The sequence below is a fragment of the Orcinus orca genome, chromosome 19 (genome assembly GCF_937001465.1).
Source record: "Orcinus orca chromosome 19, mOrcOrc1.1, whole genome shotgun sequence".
NCBI lineage: Eukaryota > Metazoa > Chordata > Mammalia > Artiodactyla > Delphinidae > Orcinus > Orcinus orca.
In genome coordinates this window covers 29,054,286-29,078,150 of record NC_064577.1, presented here as the reverse complement: position 1 = coordinate 29,078,150, position 23,865 = coordinate 29,054,286, and the positions used below count along the sequence as shown (strand labels likewise).

The window sequence follows — 23,865 nt, the reverse complement described above, 5'->3', positions numbered from 1 at the left end:
GCAAAAGATCATTTGGACATGTAGTCAGTATAAAACATTATTGAGGTATTTTACATCCTTTTTTCATGCTAAGTCTTTGAAGTCCGGTGTGAATTTTATACTTAGAGCACATCTCAATTCAAACCGGCCACGTTTCAAGTGCTCAAGAGTGACAGGGGGTTGGGACAGTGCAGGTGGCCACAGAGGCTGGTGATTCCATCCCGGCCTTCTAAATGAACGACTTTTTTTTTCCTCAGATTTTTTTTTTTTTTTTTGTGCGGTACGCGGGCCTCGCACTGTTGTGGCCTCTCCCGTTGCGGAGCACAGGCTCCGGACGCTCAGGCTCAGCGGCCATGGCTCACGGGCCCAGCCGCTCCGCGGCACGTGGGATCCTCCCGGACCGGGGCACGAACCTGCGTCCCCTGCATCGGCAGGCGGACTCTCAACCATTGCGCCACCAGGGAAGCCCCTTCCCTCAGATATTTAAAACCCTACATCTTTCTTTGTCCCTATCCTTTCTCCTGTGCCTTCGTCTTGGGGGGCCAGGGTTACTGCTATCTGAATAGGAGCACCCTGCAATGACAGCCAGCTCAGAGACCTGGGTGTTCATGCCTATGGCACGTCAGCCCTGTCTGGGAGCTGGAGTCTGATTCGATTTGGCTTTAGACAGGCCAGGAATTCAGCCCTTGTTTTTCTTGCAGTGAATCAGTTCGTCTCTGGGGCGGATGAGGGCCCCCTATGGTACTCACTTATTTCCAGGGGAGCTTCTGCAGACAGAAGGCAAAGCTCAAACGTTCCAGATCTCAGTCTCACTGCCTGCCCTCCACCTGGGGGCCACAGCCCAGTGGGGCCTCCCCTGGCTGCTCCCATTCCTGGGGCTGGAGTCTGGACATTTTCCCCCCTGGGACCTCTGCCTCCAATGACCACCCCCTCCCAAGAAAGGCCTGGAGTTCTCAGGGAGACAGGACAGTGGACTGAGGGCTGCTGTCTCCTGTCTTGGCTCTCCTGGGATATTGCTATCACTTGCCCAATCTCAAAGATAAGAACATGAGCTGACTCTTGGGTTTGATATGAGAGGCCAGCCGTTAGGGCTGGTGGCTGAATCCGGTAGTCATTTCAACAAACGGGCCCCTTTCTGAGAACAGTAAATGGCAGGCATGCAGCTAGTGGTTAGAAGACAATTGTCACCCAGGAGTAACGGGGAGAGGGGCTGGGGCAGAGGGTGAGTGGCCTCTGGGCCAGGCTTCCTTATCTGGCTCCATCTCACCATCACACTCATCTGGGAGAAGAACAGCTGGAAACCACTACATCCCTGTTGCTACTTGTTGCGTCAAGGCCTCCTGCTGCCCTCCCCACCGCCACTACCACTGTTAGCCCCACCCCCTCCAGGATAGATGGTGACTCCTGTGTCCCTTCTCCAGGGCCAAATTCAATGGGTTGTTCATGAGATGCAGCCAAAAGGGACTCGGGCCTTTTCTGCCCTAGGGGGCACGTGGCCAGTCTCAGACCTCTGTCCCTGATCTCCCTAGTGGGCTGGGACCCTTACCTCTTCTCCGGTTGTTTTCTGTCCTCAGCTGGGCCTGCCAGGATGTCCCAGTGCTCCAAACCCAGCCTGTCTGCATCCCTCCCCCTTTGTTCCCCCTCAAACCCTCCTTCCACCGAAACTGTAATGGTTCCAGGGAATGACTCTAGATCTATAGAAGGGACTTGAGCTGGGGCAGTGAAATGAGTACCTGGAAATGGAGGAACCCACACCTGTCTTGAAGATCCTGGGGGCCACCCCAGGAGAAGGCAGCTACCAAGATGACCTCCCTGGCCCTCAATGTGAGGGAAAGACCAGTAAACTGGCACTGCTGTTAGACACTCCATCTGACTCCAGCAAAGCCACCAGGGGCCACTTCTCAGGAGAGAGGAGAGGCAGGTAGGAAACCCAAGTACAGTGGGTTCCCAGGAGGCTCCTGCAGACCCTGGGCTCAGCAGCCCCTGAAGGCTAGTGCTGGGGGCCCTTGGGGGGAGGGGCCAGGAGGAGTCCCGGCCCCGCTGGCGCTGTTCTGAAGCTTCCGAGGATCCCAGCAATGCGCATCTGACTGTATCTGGACCCGGAGCCGTGGACAGCTGGGATAACCAGCCCACCAGGAAAAGCGTGCTGCAGGACTGTGGGCTGGTGCTCTGGGGAGCCGGCTGGGTGGTGTCCACTTTTAAAATGTACTTCGTGCCAGTTGCCAGGGGTGAATGCCCCCTAGCTGCCCCATCATGTCGGTGGAGGACGTGGAACAGAGACCTGGACGCCCTGGTGGTGAGCAGAGAGCCCGGGGCCTCCACCCACCCTGAGCTGGCAGGGAGCAGCCCCCCCACCCACCCCCGGCAGGCTGCGAGCCATGGGCAGGGGCGTGGGCAGGTTGGAGGTGTTTATTAACCTGGAGCCCAAGCTCTGAGGTCGCCTGGGTCCCTGAGCCTGCGCGTGCATATGCACGCACGTCTGTCTGGAGCCCTGTCCCTCCTGGGCCCCGCGATTTCCGCATCTGGGTGTGATCTCTGCCGACTCCCCCTGGCTCTGGGCGTGTGAGTGTAACAAGTCCAAACCTCCTCTGAGAGTCGGGGAGGCTCGGGCGCCCCACCCTCTGGGCTGTGCCCTTTCCTCCCAAACTGGTTGTGCAGGAGCAGGCGTGAGTGGGGTGTGGGCAAGCGTGGGTGCATGCGCACAGCCCCGGCCACTGGCCTGCCTCACCTGCAGGGAGAGGCCGCACAAAAACCGCCTGCCCAGTGCCCGGCCGCCCCACCTCGCCAGAGCCCAGCTGAGCAGCCAGCGAGGACTCACGCCTGCTGCCTGCCACCCGCCTGCCATCACCGGCCAAGCCCAGCCCGAACCCGCACCTTCCTTCACGACCATGTTCAAGGGGCTGAGCAAAGGCTCCCAGGAGAAGGGATCCCCCAAGGCCTCCCTGGCCAAAGGCTCCCCCAAGGGGTCCCCCAACAAGCACAGCCGGTGAGTAGGGCCGGGGGAGGGGCTGGGGCCCGGGTGGTGCCAGACCCAGGTGCTCCAGCCACCTGGGGGAAGCAGCCCAGAGCTGGGGCCAGCCCAGTGCTGGCATTAGGTGTCCTGAGGCCGAGAGCCTGGGGCTGGACTCTCTCTCACCGGCGCAGGCCAAGCTCCAGCCCCGGCAGGAGACCAGAGATGGCCTGGGGCTCCCCACGTTCTCCAGGGGGCCTGAGGGCCACGGGTTAAGGCTGCTCTGCAGACGTGCTGGATGGGGGCCTGAGCAGCTGCCTTCCTCTGCTGGGAGGCTGGGGGACTGTCTCCCTGTCCATGGCTCTGCCCTCAAGGCTCTGCTTGGATTGTGATGACCCTTGGGACCTGGGCACAGCACAGGGTGGGCAGAAGGACTGAGGCTGGAGAAGCCGAGAGGTGGCAGATGGGGTGCCCGGAGGCAGGGCTGTGCTGCCCCCACCTCCAGGCTGCAGCTCTCCCCACCCGGCTCACGCCTCGGGCCTTGAGAGTTTTATTAGAGTTGAGATGATACCTTCACCCTGTGGGTGTGTGGAGGGGGTGCTGGAGGGAAGGCGGAGGGGCCCGTGGGCCCCGGACATCCTCAGAGCCTCTCTCAGTTCCCCCAGCTCCCGGCAGGGTCCAGCCCGGCTCTCCAGAGCTGCACAGTCTGCAGACTTGGCTGGCCTTCTCCCACTCACTGGCCATCAGGCCCCTCTGCAGGGTGGAGGTGGCGGCTCGCGGGGTCCTGGGTGTGGAGGCGGGAGCGGAGATGAAAGGCCCATCACCCCAGTAGGGATCAGGGTGACGACTCCGAGGCTGGGCTTCTCGGCAGACGGGAAGGACGGCAGTTAAGACTCACTGGAGTGAGCTGTCCTCCCTGGGGCTCCTGGGCCCTGCCCAGGGTGGAGTGTGCTTCTCCCAGGGCTCAGGACCCAGAGCTCCCGTCCCCAGGGAGGCTCCCAGGCAGCTCGGTCCCTAGGGCCCTGTCCTCTGGCTGCAGCCACCCCAAGAGGGCTCATCATTCCCCTCGTGCAATCTGCTTGTTCAACACATTTATTGAGCACCTACTGTGTGCCAAGACTGTTGTAGGCCCCGGGGATGCCATTGTAAACAGAACCGACAGGTCCCTCCCTGCCTTCAAAGCGCCTACATTCTAGGGGAATAAAAACTAACACTTACTGGGTGTTGACTCTGCACAGGACACTTCAGATGAATCAGTTCTGTTAACACAATGACACGGTGAGGTAGATATTACTAGAGCCTTACTTTACAGGTGAGGAACCTCAGGCACAGAGAGATTAAGTAACTTGCCCAAGACCACACAGCTGTAGTGGAGAAGGATAAAAACCAGGCTGTCTGTCAGAGTTCTTTCAGGCTGTGTCTTTGCGTCACCGCCCCTCTGCTTGGAGGAGGCTTATCCTTTGCCCCCTGGTTTAAGGCCCAGCTCGTGAAGGTTTACCTTCCCCAGGACTGTGACCTCACAGGGTGCTGTGCTCCTGAGGCTTAGACCACTCTGCCTTTTATTAGGTCTGCTCGAGCCTCTGGGCTCCAGAGTGAGCTCAGTTCCACAGCAGGCGCCCTACAGAGGCTGGGAAAGGACCCTGGCAGCCCGGTTCAGGCTCATACTCTGCTCCTGGCTGTGTGGCCTGGGGCAAGTCAGGTCCCAGTTTGGGCTCTGAACCCCCAAATCTGGAAAGGGTTGGGGTGCCCTGGCAGTCTCGTGGCTTCCCCCTGCCCCGGTGCTGTGTGTCTCCTCTGGAAGCTTGTTAGCCTGGGCACAGGAAGAGCCCAGGGCAGCGGTGGGGAGACAGGGTTGGCGTGAATGGAAGTTGGGCTGGGGGACACGCTGCTGCTCCCCTGTCCCCAGCCAGCCCAACTGCCCCTCCCCAAGATCCAGCCATTCCATGTCAGGTATTAGGGGCTGAGCCAGTGATTCACTCACTCCCCTGAGGGCTGCCTGCCCTCCATCCAGAAGGAGCAGCAGGGAGCTAGGCGGGGTTGGGGACACACTTCCAGGACAGGGAGGTTGGTTGGCTCTGCAGTGCCGCGCACACCCGGGACCCCCATTTTCTGAGCCTCCTGTGGAGGCAGCGCTTACCCGCCCAGAACTGGGTATCTCACAGAGCTTCCTACAGAGAGGCCAGAGCTCCCCAGGTCTTGGACTCCTCCGTCCAGGGCAGTGAGCCCGGCTATAGGGCAGGACGGGGCAGGCGGAGGAAGGGACACCACCCAGGTGGGCAGACCTCTGCCCAAGGGAAACAGAGGGACCTTCTCTAACCACGCTGCCCTCTGTCCCCACCACCCGTCAGAGCTGCCACCAAGGAGCTGGCCCTGCTCATCTCTCGCATGCAGGCCAAAGCCGACCAGGTGGAGAGGGACATCCTGGAGACCCAGAAGAGGCTGCAGCAGGTGAGGCCTGGGGGCAGATGACGGGGCGTGGGCACGTGGGAGGCCCATGGCCATGCCTGGCGGTCCCTCCTGTGCCCACTTGTCGTGGTGAAGGTGGACAGACAGTCCAGTCCTTCCCTGGCCACTCTCCAAACACAGTGGGAGAGAGGGCTTATCCCTCCTTCTCTGTCGGGCTCCTAACCTGGAGGGTCAAAGGGGCGGGGCCCAGGCCTCCCCTGTGTCCTGAGTCTGCCCCGCAGGTGCCCATGCCCTGCCCTCTGCCAGTGTGGCCAGAGTCCCTCAGGGCGGGGCTCAGGCAGCAGCGGCGGGCAGTGAGGATGCCATCTGCTGCCGCAGGACCGGCAGCACAGCGAGCAGGGCCAGGCCCTGCAGCACCAGGGGGAGGTGGGCTGTAGCCTGAAGGAGGCCGAGGAGCTGCTGAAGAGCCTCTTCCTGGACGTGGACAAGGCCCGGCGGCTCAAGCACCTGCAGGCCGAGGAGATCGAGAAGGAGTGAGTGGGGTGGGGGCGGCGGCGGGGGGCTGGGGCTCAAGGATGGAGGCGCCGGGGGTCCGGGGGGAGCCCCGGGCCCAGCTCCGACCTGTTGGCCACTTCCTTGGCAGCATGAAGCAGCTGCATGAGCGGGTGGCCCAGGAGTGTTCTGAGTACCGCGCCCTGTATGAGAGGATGGTGTTGCCGCCAGACGTGGGGCCCGGGGTCGACTGGGCACGGGTGCTGGAGCAGAAGCAGGTCAGGAGCCATCCCCAAAGTTGGAGACGCCTCAAGGAGCTGGAAGTCACACCCAGCAGCAACCACAGGGCAACCCAGAGCTGCCTTTCGTCAGGGGCTGATGCGTGCTTGGACCTGGGGGCAGCTAGCCATCTGGGAAGGGAGTGGGCAGAGGCGACGGTGCAGTCAGGGAAGGCTTCCTGCAGGTGGGAGGGCTCGGTTGGGTTGGGGTGAGGTGGTGAGGAGAGGACATTCCAGAGAAAAGGAAGAGACCTGGAGGAAGCCTGGGGTGCGATGGGAAGTGGGGTTTTCTGGGCAGGTAGGCAGAACCAGGTCACGGGCACCCTGAGCATCACGTGAGGAACTGTGCTTTGATGTCACGACAGAAGGGGTGCTGTGATAACAACGAGGGGACAGGGGAGCATGGACAGGGCAGGGTGTGCACAGGCTCCTGGAGCCAGGCTGGAGGTGTCCCAGCAGGAGGCAGGGCAGAGCGTGGAGACTTTTCAGAGGCTGAGCCCTGAGTCCTGGGGACCAGTGAGATTCAGGGTCCTCAGTCATGCAATGCTGAGGCCTCGGCCAGGGCCACTGGAGAATAGCATGTTCCCCAGGGTGAGCTGCAGCCATTCACCCAGGCGCCCACCTCTCCACCCTCTGCCCCAGTGACCAGCTCCACCTCTGCCGATGGGGATGCCAGGGGCCAGGGGGAGGGTAGGTGCAGGAGGGCTCCCGCCCCAGGCCCTGCAGCAGAGCTGAGTGGCCAGCCTTTCTGCAGAAGCAGGTCTGTGAGGGCCTGTACGGGCCGGGCATGGTGGAGCTGGAGCAGCAGGTCGCCGAGCACAACATCCTGCAGAAGGAGATCGAGGCCTATGGGCAGCAGCTGCGGAGCCCCACAGGGCCGGTGGGTGAGCTGTCGGACGCACATCCCTGCTTGGCCCCAGTCCCAGTTCCCTTTCTCCCATCCGATCCTGAGTGAGGCCTGGCTGGCCCTCTAGGGCCAGGGATGGAGGAGGGGGCACGGGAGGCCCAGGACGTGGGGACATTCTCCCCTGCACCCCATCTCTCACTACGCTTGTGTTCTCTCTCCCTTGGTCGAGGCAGGACGCGGCCAGCATCCAGAGGCAATACCAGGGTCTCCTGGTGAGCAGGGCGGAGGGACAGGCTGGCGGGCTGGTGGGCTGGCGGGCTGGGCGGGCTGGGAGTGGGGCACAGCGTGACGGTGCCTCTTGCTACCCCTTCTCTCTCCCTGCCTCTTGCCCGAGCACAGAAGGCAGCCTCGTGGCGAGGGCAGAGCCTAGACAGCCTGTACACACACCTGCAGGGCTGCACGCGCCAGCTGAGCGCCCTGGCCCAGCAGCAGCAGCGCATCCTGCAGCAGGACTGGAGTGACCTCATGGCAGACCCCGTGGGCGTGCGGAGGGAGTACGAGGTCAGTGTGCGCAAGTGGGGGCGAGGTGGGGGGACGAGGACATCCTCGTCCTCACCGCCCGCTCCCCAACTCTCTCCCAGCACTTCAGGCAGCACGAGCTGCTGAGCCAGGAGCAGTGCGTGAACCAGCTGGAGCGTGACGGGGAGCGCCTGGTGGAGCTCGGGCACCCGGCCGTGGGGCCCATCCGGGTGCGAAGGCCCACACACTCCCTGCTGCCTCGGGGACCCTAACTCCCTCACTTGGGGAGCTTCCCAGGGAGGCTGGGAAGACGGAGAGGGAGACACCAGCTGGGTGGGGGACAGTGGGCAGGGCCAGCAGAGTGGGTGGGCGGGTGGATGGACCAGGTCGGGGCACGGTCTGAGGACTCCGTGCTTCTGCCCCCAGGCCCACCAGGAGGCCCTGAAGTTGGAGTGGCAGAACTTCCTGAACCTGTGCATCTGCCAGGAGAGCCAACTGCAGCACGTGGAGGATTACTGCCGGGTGAGCCTGCGGACAGGGCCGGGCAGGGGACGGGGGTGTGTCTGGAGGACGCCGGAGGACACGCTCTCATCTCGGGTGTCAAGGCACCGAATAAAAAAGACAGAGCTGTGTTGTTGTGACTAGTTCCCAGGGGGAAAATAATGTCACACATACATTCTCAACAGGGTGATATCACTCCTGGGGGATGAAAGTTGGTTCTCGTGGGCGAAAAAAAAAAATCTTTTTTTATGCATAAATCACAGATATACATACGTAAAGGATATACAACATATCTATAATACTAAAATTTCATGGCGACAATGGGGAAAGTAAGGAAAAAAAGGTCTAAAAAACTCCTTAGAAGGGACAATAATGAAACAAGGGTTGACAAACATTGATATAATAGACTTACAGATAGAAAAAGAAAAAAAGAAAAAAATTTAAAAATGTATATATACAACAGGGACTTCTTTTTTTTAATAATTTCCAGCTAAAATGGTTTATTATACTTTGAGAAAGACAAAAGCCAAGGATTTTTTTCTTCCCTTTTCTTTTTTTTAAAAGGCATTTTTCTATATATCCACAATACCAGTATCACACCCACTGATGAGAATTCCGTAATATCACCCAACTGTAGGATGTTTCTTTAAAGCACACTCCCAGCTTCTACTCTGAGGCACCCTGGGCACCCGGGGTCCCAGCCAGGACTCCAGGTGCTAGAGTGAGGCGGGAGGGGCACTGCCCTTCATCTGTGCAGGAAGGACGAAAACCAAAGTGTTTTACGACACTAAAAGAAATTAAGTTCAGTGACCTCAAAATGCCTGATTTGCAGAGCACTTTAGTTAAAAAGACTGCACTGCCTGGGTAGAAAGACCGACAGCAAGTGGCAGTTTGGGTTTAAGCGGTTTGCATTTAGCTGCTTTGCGGGGTGCCCTAGGGCAGCGGGTGCCCCAGCTCTGCCCCTGACCACCCACCGACCTCAGTTCCAGGAAGAGGCCGACTCTGTCAGCCAGACCCTGGCAAAGCTCAACTCCAGCCTGGACGCCCAGTACAGCCCTGCCCCGGGGGGCCCACCTGGCGCCCCAACAGAGCTGCTGCAGCTGGAGGTGAGATGGCCCCACCCAGCCCCTGCACCCACTCCTGGGAACGGGGCCTGCCTGTGTGTCTGGGCCTCAGGCCTCCCGGGTACGTAGTCCTGCCCGGAGCCCCAGCCTTGGGAGCAGGAGAAGGAGGTCTGCTGCAGCAGGAGGAGCCTGGTCTGTTACCACCTCTGGACCTCAGTTTCCTCATCGGCAATGTGACAGGGGCTGCCCAGAAGAGCTCTGAGGCCCCTCCAGCTCCCACTCTGCAGGCCTGGATGATGCTGGGCAGCCCCCTACCCCACCCCACCCCAACCAGCAGGCCCTAGGATCCTGGGTGCCCTGGGAGGGGCTCCTTTTACTTTGCTGACTAAGAGACCCTGTCTTGGGCTTCCCTGGTGGTGCAGTGGTTGAGAGTCCGCCTGCCAATGCAGGGGACGCGGGTTCGTGTCCCGGTCTGGGAAGATCCCACATGCCGCAGAGCGGCTGGGCCCGTGAGGCATGGCCGCTGAGCCTGCACGTCCGGAGCCTGTGCTCCGCAACGGGAGAGGCCACAACAGTGAGAGGCACGCATACCGCAAAAAATAATAGTAATAAATTTTTAAAAAAAAAGAGACCTTGTCTTCATGAGGGCCAGACCCCTCCCCAGCCCTCCTGGGGGGCACGTATGGGGCTGGCCTGAGCCCCCATTGTCTGGGTCCCTGCAGGCAGAGGAGAAGCAGCTGGCTGTGGCCGAAAAGGCTGTTGGGGACCTGCAGCTGCGGAGCCGGGAGGTGGCCCCTCTGCCGCAGCGGAGGAAACCACCCCAGCAGTCCCTGCACGTGGACAGCATCTGTGACTGGGACACGGGAGAAGTACAGTCTCTGCCTGCCCAGCTCCTCCGGCCCCGCCCACCCCACCCCTGCCCCCTCCAGTCCCTCCCCTCCCCATCCTACCCACTCCTGCCACTGCCCCCGCCCCCCGCCCCCCCACCCCCCACCCCTGCCCGAGCACTACCCCTCTCCAAGCCCTGTCCTGCCTCTAGCTTGTCCCTGTCCCTACCCCAGCACCCCTGCCCCAGCTCCTGTTCCTCTACCTGTCCCCGTCCCCAGCCTCTACCCACCTTGGCCTTGATCCCTTCTCCATCCCGGCCCCTGAGCCTGCATAAGCCCCTCCCCACCTGCCCCCTAGGTGCAGCTGCTGCAGGGCGAGCGGTATACGCTGATGGACAACACTGATCCGCACACCTGGCTGGTCCAGGGCCCGGCAGGCGAGACCAAATGTGCCCCAGCCGCCTGCTTCTGCATCCCAGCTCCGGACCCTGAAGCCGTGGCCAGGGCCTCCAGGTGAGTCTGCCTGGGGATCCACAGGGGCAGGAGGCAGGCTGTGGGCCCAGAACGGGCCCTGTGGTTTGAGGCCATTGCCCGGCCTTCGCCTGGACCAGTGACTGCTGGGGCCGAGGGGAGAGAGTGGAGGGACATCCTTCTCTGATCTCCTCCTTGTTCCAGGCTGGCCTCGGAGCTGCAGGCCCTGAAGCAGAAACTGACCACAGTCCAGAGCCGCCTGAAGGCCAGTGCTGCGGAGCCCTTACAGCCTAGCCAGAAGGGTACCGAGGGCTGGCCAGGGAACAGGGGGAGGCACTATTGGGACAGAGGGAGTAGACTCGACTCTGGTCACTGTGAGGGCTGCCATGGGCAGGGGGTGACCCTGAATTAAGGGTTTCTGCTCTGGGGATTCCATCTCCTGGGTTGGCAAGCCCCTGGGGATGTCCCTCCCTGCCCATGGCCCTCCCACCCTACCCCACACAGGACCCTCTGCAGGCACTCAGGGAGGGGCCAACCAAGCAGACAGGCAGACGTGAGGTAGGCTCTGGACCCTCACAGGCACTCTTTTCCCCCAGCTCCAACCAGCTCAGCCCCAGCCGACCCACAGGCCCAGAAGCTCCTGACACAGATGACCCGGCTGGAGGAGGACCTGGGGCAGATAGAGAAGCAGGTGCTGACCTGGATCCGGGCCCCGTTGAGCCACACCACACCACTGGAGGACCTGGAGGGCCGCATCCAAAGCCACAAGGTGGGTGAACCAGGGCAGCTGGGATAAGAAGTGGTCCGGCCCTGGGGGCGTGCACAAAGTAAAGACGAGGCAAGTGTGGGAGCAGCCATGGGGCCCCGAGGTGGAAGAAGGGAGTGGACAGTCCATAACTCACGCAAGCTGGTTCCCATCCTGGCTCCTCCACTGACTGGCTCTGTGACTTTGGGCAATTCACTCAGCCTCTCTGGGCCTTGGTTTCCTCATCCCTGAAAAAAGGCACAATAATACCCAGCTCGTCTGGGTGTCCTGAGGATGAAGTATAGCAAGGCCCAGGAAGGTTCTAGAGGGGCAGGGCTCAGAGTAAAGGCCCTGTACCCCACGCTGGAGGGGTGTTCTGGCGAGAGTCCTGAGAGCAGCAGGAAGCCTGGAGCATCTCAGGGGTGGTTTCTCCCGGGTGGCTGGCAGGGAGCCTCCCTGGAGAGGCTGCAGGAGTATAAACATGATCACAAAAGGACTCAGAAGTGCTAACAGTGAAAGCTGCCCCTCCCCCCACCTGGGGGGCAGCAGTTTGGATTGTATCCTTCCAAACCGGTTTCTACTCAAATATATCGTTTGGATATAGTTTTTAAAAAGTTGAAGCACGTTCACGTTATTCTGCAACTTGTTATTTTCACTCTGCAGTGTTCCGTAGCATTTCAGCTGGTTCAGAGCGCTGGCTGGGGGCGGGAGGGCTCCAGAGGTGGGAAAGGTGCTGCAGATGGGGTCCTGGGGCGGCACGGGGAGGAAGCAGGAGTGGCAGAAGGAGGCACTGTGTGGTAACACGGCCTCAACGATGCCTCTGCCCACGCCAGGCCCTGGTTACCACTGCGCTGGGACCTGGCAGTCTCCAAATAGGTCCTTAGGTTTTGAAGTCACAGCGTCAGGGGTGTCGGGGGTCCAGTTTACCTGGAAAGGAGGCAGTGCACGGCATGGAGTCGGCACCAGTGGCTTATGGACTAGATGAGTGAATAACTGATAACAGAATCTACGCAATAACCCCAAGTGGATGGAGCTAGGGCTTTGCTGCCTGACCTGGAGCGAGGGGGCAGGGAACTGAAGGTTTTGTGAACAGGAGAGTGACATGAAGACCAAGGTGGGCAAGAGCTCCTGACTCACAGGGTCTCGTCTCAACCTCCCATCGAGCATTCTGTAGATGAGGAGACTGAGGGTCAGAGAGGTTAACCGCCCACAGTCATCTACCTGGGAACTGAGACTGAGCACGTCCGCACCACACTCTCGGGCCTCATGGGCAGAGTTAGGTTGACATGGCAGGAGGGCTGGGTGGAAGCCACCCGCCCAGAGCAGAGATCCTGAGCCCCGCCCCACCCCAGGGCATGGCCCAGCGGCTGCAGAGCCTGGGAGCAGAGAAGGCGGCAGCCCAGCAGGAGTGTGAGGCGTTTCTGTCAGGGCAGCCTGCGGGCCCTGCCGCCCTGCACCTACCCGTGGTCCTCAGCAACGTCAAGAACAAGTACAGTGACGTGCAGGTTCTCTGCAGACTCTACAGAGAGAAGTGAGTGCTCTGGGGATGGGGGCCGCTGGGCGAGGTCATATGGGTGTGGCCAAGGGGGTGTCTGACCCTTGGCCTCCTCTGTGGCAGAGCCAAGGCTGCCCTGGGTCTGGAGCGGCAGATCCGGGATGCGGACAGGGTCATCCGAGGCTTCGAGTCCACCCTGGTGCAGGAGGCCCCCATCCCTGCAGACCCAGGCGCGTTGCAGGAGAGGGTCAGCGAGCTGCAGGTGAGGGGCTGGGTGGCCCCCTGGCAGAAGGGGGCCACAGCCTGACCAAGCATTTGAGGGCAGGTGGAGGGTGGACGTGGCATACGACCGAACCATAAGGGTGCCTCGCGCTGTGTCCCCTCCTGCCCCAGCGCCGGCGGAGGGAGCTGCTGGAGCAGCAGGCCTGCGTGCTGGGGCTGCACCGCCAGCTGAAGGCCGCCGAGCGCACGTGCGGCACGCTGCACAGTAATTTCCATGAGTTCTGCCAAGACCTGCCGCGCCAGCAGCGCCAGGTGCGGGCCCTCACGGACCGCTACCACTCCGTGGGTGACCAGCTGGACCTGCGGTGAGTGCTGGGCCATCGCGGCTCATGGCACAGCCCCACGGGGCACGGTGGCCACGGCTGGTGAGCTGTGTAACCTTGGACTGGCGACTTCACCTCTCTGAGGTTCAGTTTCCTGACCTCTAAAATGGGATGGAGGACTTCCCTGGCAGTCCAGTGGTTAAAACTCCACGCTCCCGATGCATGGGGCCCGGGTTTGATCCCTGGTCGGGAAACTAGATCCCACGTGCCGAAACTAAAGATCCCGCATACAGCAACGAAGATCCCATGTGCCACAACTAAGACCCGTCACATCCATATAAATTAAAAAAGGAAGAAAAAAGGGATAATAACGGCACCGACCTCCCAGGTGGTACCTGGCAGAGAGTGTCCGGTCCATCTCTGAATGCCCAGCTCCAGCACAGGGCCAGAGTTAGGGGATCGGCATGGTGGGTCACTCAGCCCTCCTGACCTGTCCCAGGGAGGGAGGCACCCACCAGCCTCCTCCGTGCACCCCTCACCTGTCCCCTGAGGGCAGCTCTCACCCCTGCTCTGGGCCTCGTCCTCCTGCAGGGAGAAGATGGTGCAGGACGCTGGCCTCACCTACCAGCGGTTCAAGAACTGCAGGGACAACCTGAACTCCTGGCTGGAGCACCTGCCCCGCAACGAGATGCGGCCCAGAGACGGGCCCAGCCAGATTGCCTACAAGCTGCAGGTGCAGAAGGTGAGGATCTGGGGCTGCAGGCGACCTGGGGGCCGGTACCCAGAGCTGGGCCCTCAAGCCACATCCCTTTCCCGGGCCACCTCCCCATCAGGGAGAGCTGCCTGTGTGCACGTGGCCCTCTAGTGGCCAGTGTTTTAATGACCTCAAAGCTCAGACCTCAGAGGCCTTGTGTCACACCCGCCACCCCAAATGCTCCAATTTGCCCACAGAAACAGCCAACCCTTCTCTGTCTGGTCCGAGGTGGACAGCGGGCCTTATGCTCCTGAGGGTTCCAACTCCTACTGCATCCTCTTCCTCATACTTGCCAAGCCCCTATTACATGCTGGTAATGACCCAGGGGCGGGGGTACAGCCCAGCCCTCGGGCAGCCCCCAGTCTGAGGCGGAGGCCGGTGCATCCCAGGCCGGTGCATCCAGGCCCACTGCTAAGTACTTTGGTGGAGAAGCCAGAGCGCTGTGGGAGCCCATTGCGGGACATGCAGGGGCGTCGGGGCAAGCAGTCTGGAAGGAACTGACACCCAGGCTGAGGCCTGAGGAATAACTAGCATGGCCAGGTGTGTGTGTGGAGGGGTGAAATGTCCTGAGCAGAGGCCACGGTGGAGCACACCGGGAAAAGGCAGTTTCCCGCAGAGCCCTTCCCGCCTCTGGGCGGTGCTGGCTGCCTGAGGCCCTGGAGGCGCCGGGCTGGAGGAGAGTCCAGGTGAGTGGAGGAAAGTCCAGGTGAGCGGTGTTTCCTGAATTTCCCTTCTGCCTCGGCAGAGGCTGCTGCAGGAGATCCAGGGCCGAGAGCAGGACAAGGCCATGGCCTCCCGCCTCTCCCAGCAACTGCAGGCGGCCCTCCAGGTAAGCAGTTACTTCGGCTTGTCCCTTTTATCTCCCACCCACCCACCCTCCCTCCCTCCCTCCCTCCCTCCGACAGTCCCCTCCTCCCCCTCCCCCCACCTCCCCCACTGACGGCCAGCCTGTTGTCCTTTCCCCGCTGCTCAGGACTATGAGCTGCAGGCAGACACCTACCGCTGCTCCCTGGAGCCCACCCAGGCGGGGTCGGCCCCCAAGAGACCCCGAGTGGCTCCCCTGCAGGAGAGCATCCAGGCCCAGGTGAGCCCGGGCTCTGTATCCCTCATTCCTCAACACCGCCGGGCTCCGCAGCCTCTCAGGCGGGAGCTGACACCGCCCTCCCCCACCTCCCTGTGGCCTCTCCAGGAGAAGAATCTGATGAAGGCCTACGCTGAGGTTGCAGCCGTGCACCAGCAGCAACTGCACCAGCTGGAGTTCGCCGGAAAGATTCTGGAGAAGGTATGGGGGTGAGGCCCATCCGCTCCCGCACTAGGCAGCCTGGCCCTGTGGCTGACCTGGCAGACACCCCTTCCTCCCCCCACTGCAGCCTGCAGCCCCGGGACAGCTCAGCAGCCTGAGGGAGGTGCTGCTTCCTTCCTCCCCCAGCAGCTCTTACAGGCTGGTGACCATGTCAGAGTTAGTACCAGGAGATGTCATTCAGTGCGGTCGCAGCTTCGCCACTGGGCAGTGCTCCGGTGGGGACGGGAGAGAATCCCCACGAAGTCTTCAGCCTAGGATCCAGCCCCAGTGGGCGAGAGGCCACCTAGGTCTCCATCCCTGAGAGACCAGGAGCCAGGTGCTCTCCATGACTCTTGGTGACTGGCCAAAGGACTGGCCAGCTTCTTCCCACCCAGAGGTGTACTCCAGGGTCCCCCAGAGGAGTGCAGGCCCATTTCTGGGAGCCTGGGTGGAAGTGGAAGGGGGAAAGTTGAGGAAGGGAGGACCTTCCTATTTGCACGTTCTAGTGCAAACGCGGCCTGAACGCTGCCTTGAATCCTAACATCCTGGGCATTGATGGAGCCTCTCAAAATCCCGCCTCCAAGCATCCCAGGTCTTCAGTTCCACCTCCCAGGACCTACTAGGAAGTCTCAGGAAGCAGGGGAGGGTCCTGATCTCAGGAGGGTGTGGTGGGCTTATCCCTTTCCTCCCCTCACCCCAGGACTCCCCCCTCTTCCTCTCACCCTGCAGAAGGAGCTCAGTGAAGACATCCAGGTGACCCGTGACTCACGGCAGGGGTCCGAGAGCCCAGCCCGAGCCCAGAGGGAGTCAGAGGCCCTGAAGTCCCAGCTGGAGGAGGAGAGGAAGCGGGTGGCCCAGGTGCAGCGCGAGCTAGAGGAGCAGAGGAACCAGCTGCTGCAACTGAAGACCCAGCGGCCCTTGGAGAAACTGGAGAAGGAAGTGGTGGAGTTCTCCCGGGACCCCCAGCTGGAGAGCAACCTGTCCAGGGTGAAGTCCCAGGTGGAGGACGAGGGCAAGAAGCGGGCTGGCCTGCAGGCAGATCTGGAGGCGGCGGCCCAGAAGGTCATGCAGCTAGAGAACCAGAGGAAGGCCACGCAGCCTCACCTGCTGACCAAGGAGGTCACCCAGATCGAGAGGGACCCTGGCCTGGACAGCCAGGCGGCCCAGCTCAGCAGCGAGATCCAGCTCCTGCGGGGGGAGAACTCCGCCATCTTGGCCCAACTGGAGGCGCTGAAGACGGAGCTGCTGGCCCTTGAGCAGAAGAAGGTGAGCGTGAAGGAGAAGGTCGTGCTGAAGGAAGTGGTCAAGGTGGAGAAGGACCTGGAAATGGTCAAGGCAGCCCAGGCCCTGAGGCTGCAGGTGCAGGAGGACGCGGCGCAGAGGAAGGGGGCGGAGGCAGCCGTGGCCGGGCTGCAGGCTCGCATCGCGGAGCTGGAGCAGGCAATCCGCGCCGTGCAGCCGAAGGTGATCGTGAAGGAGGTGAAGAGGGTGGAGCAGGACCCAGGCCTCCTCCAAGAGGCGTCCAGGCTGAGGAGCTGCCTGGAGGCGGAGAGGCGGGAGAACGAGGCGCTGGCCGGGGAGCTGCAGGAGCTGCGCGGCAAGCACAGCGCGGAGGAGAAGCAGAAGCCCAGGGTGGATCTGCAGGAGCGTGTCCACGAGATCTTCCAGGTGGATCCGGAGACGGAGCAGGAGATGGCGCGGCTCAGGGCCCAGCTGCAGGAGACTGCCCGCAGGAGGGGCAGCATGGAGGAGGCGGCGGGGCGGCTGCTGTCCGAGCTGGCGGTCCTGCGGGCGCAGAAGCCCGTGGTGGAGTACAAGCAGGTGACGCAGGAGGTGGTGAGGCATGAGAGGAGCCCGGAGGTGCTGCGGGAGATGGACCACCTGAAGGCCCAGCTCAACGAGCTGGTCAACGGCAGCGGGCGGGCCCAGGAGCAGCTCATCCGGCTGCAGGGGGAGCGCGACGAGTGGAGACGGGAGCGCTCCAAGGTGGAGACCAAGACGGTGAACAAGGAGGTGGTGCGCCATGAGAAGGACCCGGTCCTGGAGCAGGAGGCCCAGCGGCTGCGCCAGGAGCTGCGGGAGGCGGCCCAGAAGCGACGGACGACCGAGGACACGGTCTCCGAGCTGCAGAACAAGTACCTGCTGCTGGAGCGGAGGCGGCCCGAGGAGAAGGTGGTGGTGCAGGAGGTGGTGGTCACCCGGAGGGACCCGAAGCGCCGCGAGGAGCACAGCCGGCTGAGCCGGAGCCTCGATGAGGAGGCGGGCCGGCGGCGGCAGCTGGAGCGGGAGGTGCAGCAGCTGCGGGCCGTTGTGCAGGAGGACGAGGGCCTGCTCAGCTCCCGGGAGGACTGCGGCAAGAAGCTGGCCGTGGAGACGGAGCTGCGGCAGCTGACCCTGAGGGTCCAGGAGCTGCAGAAGCGGCCTCCCGCGGTGCAGGAGAAGGTCATCATAGAGGAGGTGGTCCAGCTGGAGAAGGACCCAGACCTGGAGAAGTCTGTGGAAGGCCAGCGGCAGGACCTGGACCAGGAGAAGACCCAGGTGACCGAGTTGCGTCGGGAGTGCGAGAAGCTGCAGGTGCAGATCGACGTGCTCCAGAAAACCAAACCGCAGGAGAAGACCATCTACAAGGAAGTGATCAGAGTGGAGAAGGACCCGGTCCTGGAGGGAGAGCGTTCCTGGGTATGGGAGATGCTCAACAGGGAGCGCGCAACCCGGCAGAGCCGGGAGGAGGCGGCGAGGCGCCTGCGGGAGCAGATAGAGCGGGCGGAGGTGCTGAGGAGGACCTGGTCGCAGGAGGAAGCCGAGCTACAGGAGGCCCGGGACCAGAAGAGCCAGGAGTGCAGGCAGCTGCAGGAGAAGCTGCGGGAGCTGGAGACGCAGAAGCAGCAGCAGGTGCTGAGCCTGCAGGAGGAGTCGAAGCTGTTCGGCCGGAAGGCAGAGAGCGAGCGGCAGAGGGCAGCCCAGCGGGGCCACGAGCTCTCGCGGCTCGAGACGGCCATCCTCCGCGAGAAGGACCAGATCTACGAGAAGGAGAGGACCCTCCGGGACCTCCACACCAAGGTGAGCCGGGAGGAGCTCAGCCAGGAGACCCAGATGCGAGAGACCAACCTCTCCACCAAGATCTCCATCTTGGAGCCCGAGACGGGGAAGGACATGTCCCCGTACGAGGCCTACAAGAGGGGCATCATCGACCGAGGCCAGTACCTCCAGCTGCAGGAGCTCGAGTGTGACTGGGAGGAGGTCACCACCTTGGGTCCCCGTGGGGAGGAGTCTGTGCTCCTGGACCGCAAGAGCGGGAAGCAGTACTCCATCGAGGCCGCCCTGCGCTGCCGGCGCATCTCCAAGGAGGAGTACCATCTCTACACGGACGGCCACCTGCCCATCAGCGAGTTCGCCCTGCTCGTGGCCGGGGAGACCAAGCCCTGCTCCCCGCTCTCCATCGGCACCATCATCTCCAAGTCCCCACTGGCCTCCCCGGCCCCCCAGAGCACCAGATTCTTCTCTCCCAGCTTCTCTCTCAGGCTCAGCGAGGACAACTTCCCCATCGCCGGCGTCTACGACACAACCACGGACAACAAGGTCACCATCAAGATAGCCGTGGCCAAGAACATGCTGGACCCCATTACCGGGCAGAAGCTGCTGGAGGCACAGGCAGCCACGGGGGGCATCGTGGACCTCCTCAGCCGGGAGCGCTACTCCGTGCACAAGGCTGTGGAGAGGGGACTGATCGAGAACAGCTCCTTGCAGAGGCTGCTCAATGCCCAGAAGGGCTTCACCGGCATCGAGGACCCCGTCACCAAGAAGAGGCTGTCGGTGAGCGAGGCCATCCAGAAGGGCTGGATGCCCCAGGAGAGCATGCTCCCGCACCTGCGGGTGCAGCACCTGACCGGAGGGCTCATCGACCCCAAGAGGACGGGCCGCATCCCCATCGCGCAGGCCATGCTCTCCGGCATGATCAGTGAAGAGCTGGCCCAGCTCCTGCAGGACGAGGCCAGCTACGAGAAGGATTTGACAGACCCCATCTCCAAGGAACGGCTGAGCTACAAGGAGGCCATGGGGCGCTGCCGGAAGGACCCCCTGAGCGGCCTGCTGCTCCTCCCAGCCTCGCTGGAGGGGTACCACTGCTACCGCTCGGCCTCCCGCACTGGCCCGCGCTCCCTGCGCTGACGGGGCCAAAGCAGTCACAGGAGCGTGTGTGAGGGGGGAGGGTAGGATGCATGCACCCCTGCCCCCAGAGCAGCCCGATCCGAGGGGCTGGGTCTTCCCTCTGTCTGACTCTCGGTGTTGGGCTCCCGCCCCTGACTTTGGTGCCCAGTCCATCCCCTGACCTGGATGGAGATCAGCAGTTCTGTTTTCCTCTCTCCTCCCTCCTCCCTCCACCCAGTGCTTCCAATAAACGAATTTTTCTGGCGTCTTGTTCACATCTGGGAACATAAGAGTCGATTCGTCTGCGGCATGAGCACGAGGGACAGCACTGCTTGGGTCCTGGGGAGTGGACACGCCCAGCTGGCCCTGCTGGGGACGGGGTGCTTTCGGAGGCCTGTGGCTCCTCTGACTCTAGGAAGGACCCGACGGGGGCAGGCCACGGAGGATGATGCCCTCCCCCTCCCCCAACCCCCCACTCCCCACTGGCTCAGGGCTTCTCAGTTCAGGCCAAGAACTGTCTTCAGCCCGCTGTCAACCTCCCCCTCGTCAGCAAGTCCCTGGTGTCCCCCCTGAGCAGAGAAACACTGGAAAACTCAGGAATGCATGTTTTATTTTCTGTTCTTAAAGCCAGAAGCAAACAAACATTAAGCATATCCCAGGTGACGAGACAACTAGTTAGAACACCCAGCCTACCCCAGGATCAGGAAAATGTCCTCTCTCCCTCACCCCGCTTTCTGTTTAACTTGGGACCCTTAACTGGAACTCAACTCTTCCCCAAAACATTTTAAATCCAGAAGACCAGCCGGGAGAAACTCTTTCCCCCGGGGTCTGGCTCTGCAACTGAGGGCCGGGCAGCGGAAGGGCACTAGGAGGGCTTGCTGGAGGCCCGGGCAGGTTTCCTACTCTCCTTAGCACCTGCCATTCTGGTGCCAGGGGACCCAGCCTCTGACGGACCCCCTCGGGCATGGCGCTTCTGTGCCCCCATCTTGAAACGGCACCGGCAAACCCAACAAACAACCCAGGAACTCGCTAACCTGCTGGCAGGACAAACCCAAACTCAGCCCTCTGACGGCTGACGCCAAATTGCTCTCTCCCCAGATGTGTCCTCCTTCTTGGGAAGTGAGTAGGGAGGCAGGGGGGCAGCAGCTGGAGAGAGGCTTTGAGGCCTCACACCTTCTCAGCGGCAGAAACCCTCCAGCACACACTAGCGCGGGGCCAGGGAGGCCTCGGTGGACGAGAAGTACGGATGCACAAGGGCGGCCTTGGCTGACATGCGCCGGCTGGGGTCATACTGCAGGAGTTGCTGCGGAGGAAGAGACAGACTGGGCCCGGGGGTGGCCAGGGCCCCAAGCCCCAAAGCAGAGCTGCCGCCACACCCAGATGGCACAAAGCCAGTACCTCCCAGCTTGAGAACCAGTTCTGGACGCTCCCGGAATCTGGGGACAAAGACTTCATTCTAGTCCAGCCCTAAGTCACCCCCTGTCTCCTTCACGTTACTGAGGCCGAGTCAGGCTCCCCCCTTCCTTAGGGAGCCTTCCAGGCTCCAGCCTAGTTCTAGTTGAGACAGACTTTTCTCTAGGTATCAGGATGAGGGAACCAAACCTGTCCAGGGAGCATGTTGAGGGTGGGGCAGAAACACAAAAATCCCTAAACCTGGCCAGGCTGTGGAAGGACCCCCCTGCCCTAGAGTAGACAGGATGGAGGGCTAGGAGGCTCCATGGGGAGTCCACTCCATCCTCCTGGCCCTGGGTTGGGAGACGCACACAGCCCTCTGGAAAGCTGGACACAGAGCCTGAAGATGAACTTCCTGCCCTGCCTTCCTCTGACCCAACACCAGACTAAAGAGAGAAACGTGCTCTGAGTCTTTGTGGGCAAGAATGGCTAGCTCTGCCTGAGGCCCTCTGGGCAGCCTGGCCTGGGCCAGCCCAAGGGGTCAAGAGGGTACAAGCAGAGGGGTGAGTGAGGACTGGGGCAGGGGCCGCGGCGAGCAGCGAGCAGCCTGCTCTGAACAGCCTCGTGTGAAGAGTAACCACTGTGGAACGTACTGCGGGAGCACCGAGGCAGTGGGCGGTGTGGTCCCTTCTGGGAAAGCTTACAGCTTAGATGGGGTAATAATGTCCACGAGAAAAAATTACCAAAACACAAGGCAACTAAGAAAAAGGGCACATAGCACAGCATAAAAATAAAGCTAACTAGAGGAGAGAAGTTTTAAAAGGGATGATGAACATTGGACCTATCATGGGAGAGGCTTCCAGGTGGAACAATGAATACACATGGGGACAAGCGAACTCTGTATAGGAGTCAGCAAAGAGACGAGCTGGGACTCAGAAGGAACCAGGGCTGCATAAGAGGCTGGATGACAAAGGGGACACTTCTAGCAAGAGCAGCAGCTGGCGTGAGGAGGTCTTTCTCAGCCTCCCTGCCGCCCACCTGTACCTACCATGAGCAGGTCCTTGCCCTCTGGCTCCAGGTGGGGCACGATCTCCTCCAGCCCCTTCCTGGTCCACTTGGGGAAACTGCCCTTATAGTCAGGCAGCTGGGTGACTCCTGGCCACATGGCTTCATTGGGTGTCCCCAGGGTCCGAAAGATACGAAAGAGTTGGTCAATCTCAGAGTCGCCAGGAAACAGGGCTTTGCGGGTCACCTGGAACGGGGAAGGGGAGAAGGTGTGGGGTCTACTCCCTTGTCATGCAGAATCCAATACCAGAAAAGAGGCCAGACCAGGGAGGCACCTCCAAGATATTTTTCCCAGGGCTGTGCTAAAAATCCTGGCCTTTTCCGGAAAAAGACCTTAGCCAGTCCCAAACACCCCTTAATCCACTTCTAATAGGAGAATCAGAGCCCCTTCTACCCCCCACCCCAGAGGACCCTGCCTGTGGCCTCCCTGGGGCCATGTCTGGCCCTCTCTCTACCATCTCTGCAAAGATGCAACCAATGCTCCAGACGTCCACAGCTGTCGAGTAGAACCTGCTTCCCAAGAGGATCTCGGGGGCACGATACCAGAGTGTCACCACCTGTGGGGACAAGAAAACAGCGTCATTCAGGGTAGCTAGGTGCACGGGTGACATCCCTTCTCTCCCCTCTGTCCTGCGGTACCTCATGGGTGTAGGAGCGCAGGGGCACCCCGAAGGCCCGAGCCAGTCCAAAGTCAGCCAGCTTGATGGCTCCCAACTCATTGATGAGCAGATTCTGGGGCTTCAGGTCTCGGTGGATGACCCGATGCGAGTGGCAGAAGTTCACCCCCTGCAGCAGCTGGAAGAGGTAGCTCTGGAACAGCGAGCATGAGAAGGAGCTGGCTGAGCGGAGGCGGGGCCGGCTGAGCAGGCCGCCGGTTGCCCCCGTCCCGCCCCCGGTACCTTGACTACATGCAGGGGGAGCTTGGAGGCTGGGGTGGAGTCCATGTACTTCTTCAGGTCCTGGCTGAGGAACTCAAACACCAGGTAAAGCTTCTTCTCGCTGTGCACCACATCCAGCAGCCTGGCCGGGTGACACCAGTCAGCATGCGGCTCCCAGCCGGGCTGGGAGAGGCCCACTTCCCCGCTCCTTCAGGACTCACCTGACGATGTTGGGATGCTTAAGCTCTTTGAGCAGGGAGATCTCCCTGATGGCAGTGCTTGGGACCCCCTCGGTCTCCCTGGAGAAGAGAGTGGTACAGCAGTGGAGGTAGCAGCTGAGCAGGCCCTTCTGCTGGGGGGCGGGCGGGGGGTGTCACCTGTGTTCCTTATTCCCTAAGGATGCCCACCCCCCTCCCCAGCGATGGGGCTCTGTGCTCCTCGGCACACACCCATCACCCCCACCGGCCAGGGGCAAAGCCTGGTCGGGGTGAGGACGCATGAGGGCTGCACCTCTGTGGCCCCCGTGTAACTGGGGAGCACTCGGAAAAGGAGTGGAACACAAAACCCTATGATGAGGGACGGATGGGTGGGCTGTGGGTCACCCCTGGACCAGGGGGTCTCAGAGGCCGTCCCAGAACTCACAAATCCAGCCTGATCTTCTTGAGGGCCACGAGCTGCCCGGTCTCCTTGTTCTTGGCCTTGTACACCACCCCATAGGTGCCCTCTCCGATCTTCTCCACCTTCTGGAACACATCCATGCCCGCAGAGCCGCCCTGGAAACAGAAGGCGCCTGGGGCGTTCGTCCCCATGCCCAGCACCCCCGCTGCCCCTCCAACCTCCACGGCACAGCCTGCCCAGGGCCCCCAGCCCCGCCCCCCGCCCCGGCTCCTGAGGCCTGGGGCCCCCAGGGCTCACCCTGCTCTGCCTGCCAGGCCGCCCAGGCCCAGGCCCGGCTCCCACCACCCACCAAAGCCCCAGCCCCAGCCCCAGCCCATGGCCGAGAACCTGGTGTGGCGCACGGATGCCCCTCGCCCAGCCCAGGCCAGGCAGAAAGCCCCAGGCCCCAGGAAGCAGCTGCCCTGAGCCGGGCTACGGAGCACAGGAGGGCCCAAACTTCTTCTGCCCCAGCCCCCGCCCCTGCCCAGCCAGGCCTGGACCCCGGGGGCAGAAGGCTGCCCGGAGGGGCCGCCCAGGGGGGGCCGGGGTCAACTCAGGACAGAGGTCAGAAC

At 61.9% G+C, this 23,865-nt stretch overlaps 2 protein-coding genes across 4 annotated transcripts; one reads left to right on the top strand and one right to left on the bottom strand.

The window, feature by feature from the left end:
- The first annotated feature begins 2,714 nt into the window (after window positions 1–2,714).
- On the top strand, window positions 2,715–19,576 carry EVPL (envoplakin). Of its 2 annotated transcripts, XM_004275495.3 has the most exons (22): window positions 2,715–2,965; window positions 5,278–5,377; window positions 5,714–5,868; window positions 5,979–6,105; window positions 6,860–6,985; window positions 7,186–7,224; window positions 7,352–7,513; window positions 7,594–7,701; window positions 7,898–7,993; window positions 8,956–9,078; window positions 9,759–9,905; window positions 10,222–10,376; window positions 10,539–10,636; window positions 10,931–11,103; window positions 12,432–12,610; window positions 12,698–12,836; window positions 12,968–13,161; window positions 13,711–13,861; window positions 14,619–14,702; window positions 14,847–14,957; window positions 15,063–15,155; window positions 15,885–19,576. In XM_004275495.3, exons 1-22 carry the CDS (start codon window positions 2,868–2,870, stop codon window positions 19,320–19,322), a joined length of 6,096 nt encoding a protein of 2,031 aa, XP_004275543.1. In that variant the 5' UTR covers window positions 2,715–2,867; the 3' UTR covers window positions 19,323–19,576. The 2 variants fall into 2 exon arrangements, with proteins under 2 accessions (XP_004275543.1, XP_033294421.1); XM_033438530.2 differs by lacking the exons at window positions 2,715–2,965; window positions 5,278–5,377; window positions 5,714–5,868; window positions 5,979–6,105 and having other exon boundaries at window positions 6,324–6,989.
- A 369-nt stretch (window positions 19,577–19,945) lies between these two features.
- Window positions 19,946–23,563, bottom strand: CDK3 (cyclin dependent kinase 3). Of its 2 annotated transcripts, none has more exons than XM_033438546.2 (7): window positions 23,279–23,563; window positions 22,858–22,935; window positions 22,658–22,778; window positions 22,398–22,568; window positions 22,214–22,315; window positions 21,742–21,945; window positions 19,946–20,737 (listed from the first exon to the last, which is right to left on the bottom strand). In XM_033438546.2, the coding sequence occupies exons 1-7, from the start codon at window positions 23,443–23,445 to the stop codon at window positions 20,588–20,590; spliced, it is 993 nt and encodes a 330-aa protein (XP_033294437.1). In that variant the 5' UTR covers window positions 23,446–23,563; the 3' UTR covers window positions 19,946–20,587. The 2 variants fall into 2 exon arrangements, with proteins under 2 accessions (XP_033294437.1, XP_004275542.1); XM_004275494.4 differs by having other exon boundaries at window positions 19,946–20,604; window positions 23,279–23,553.
- Between the last annotated feature and the right edge of the window lie 302 nt (window positions 23,564–23,865).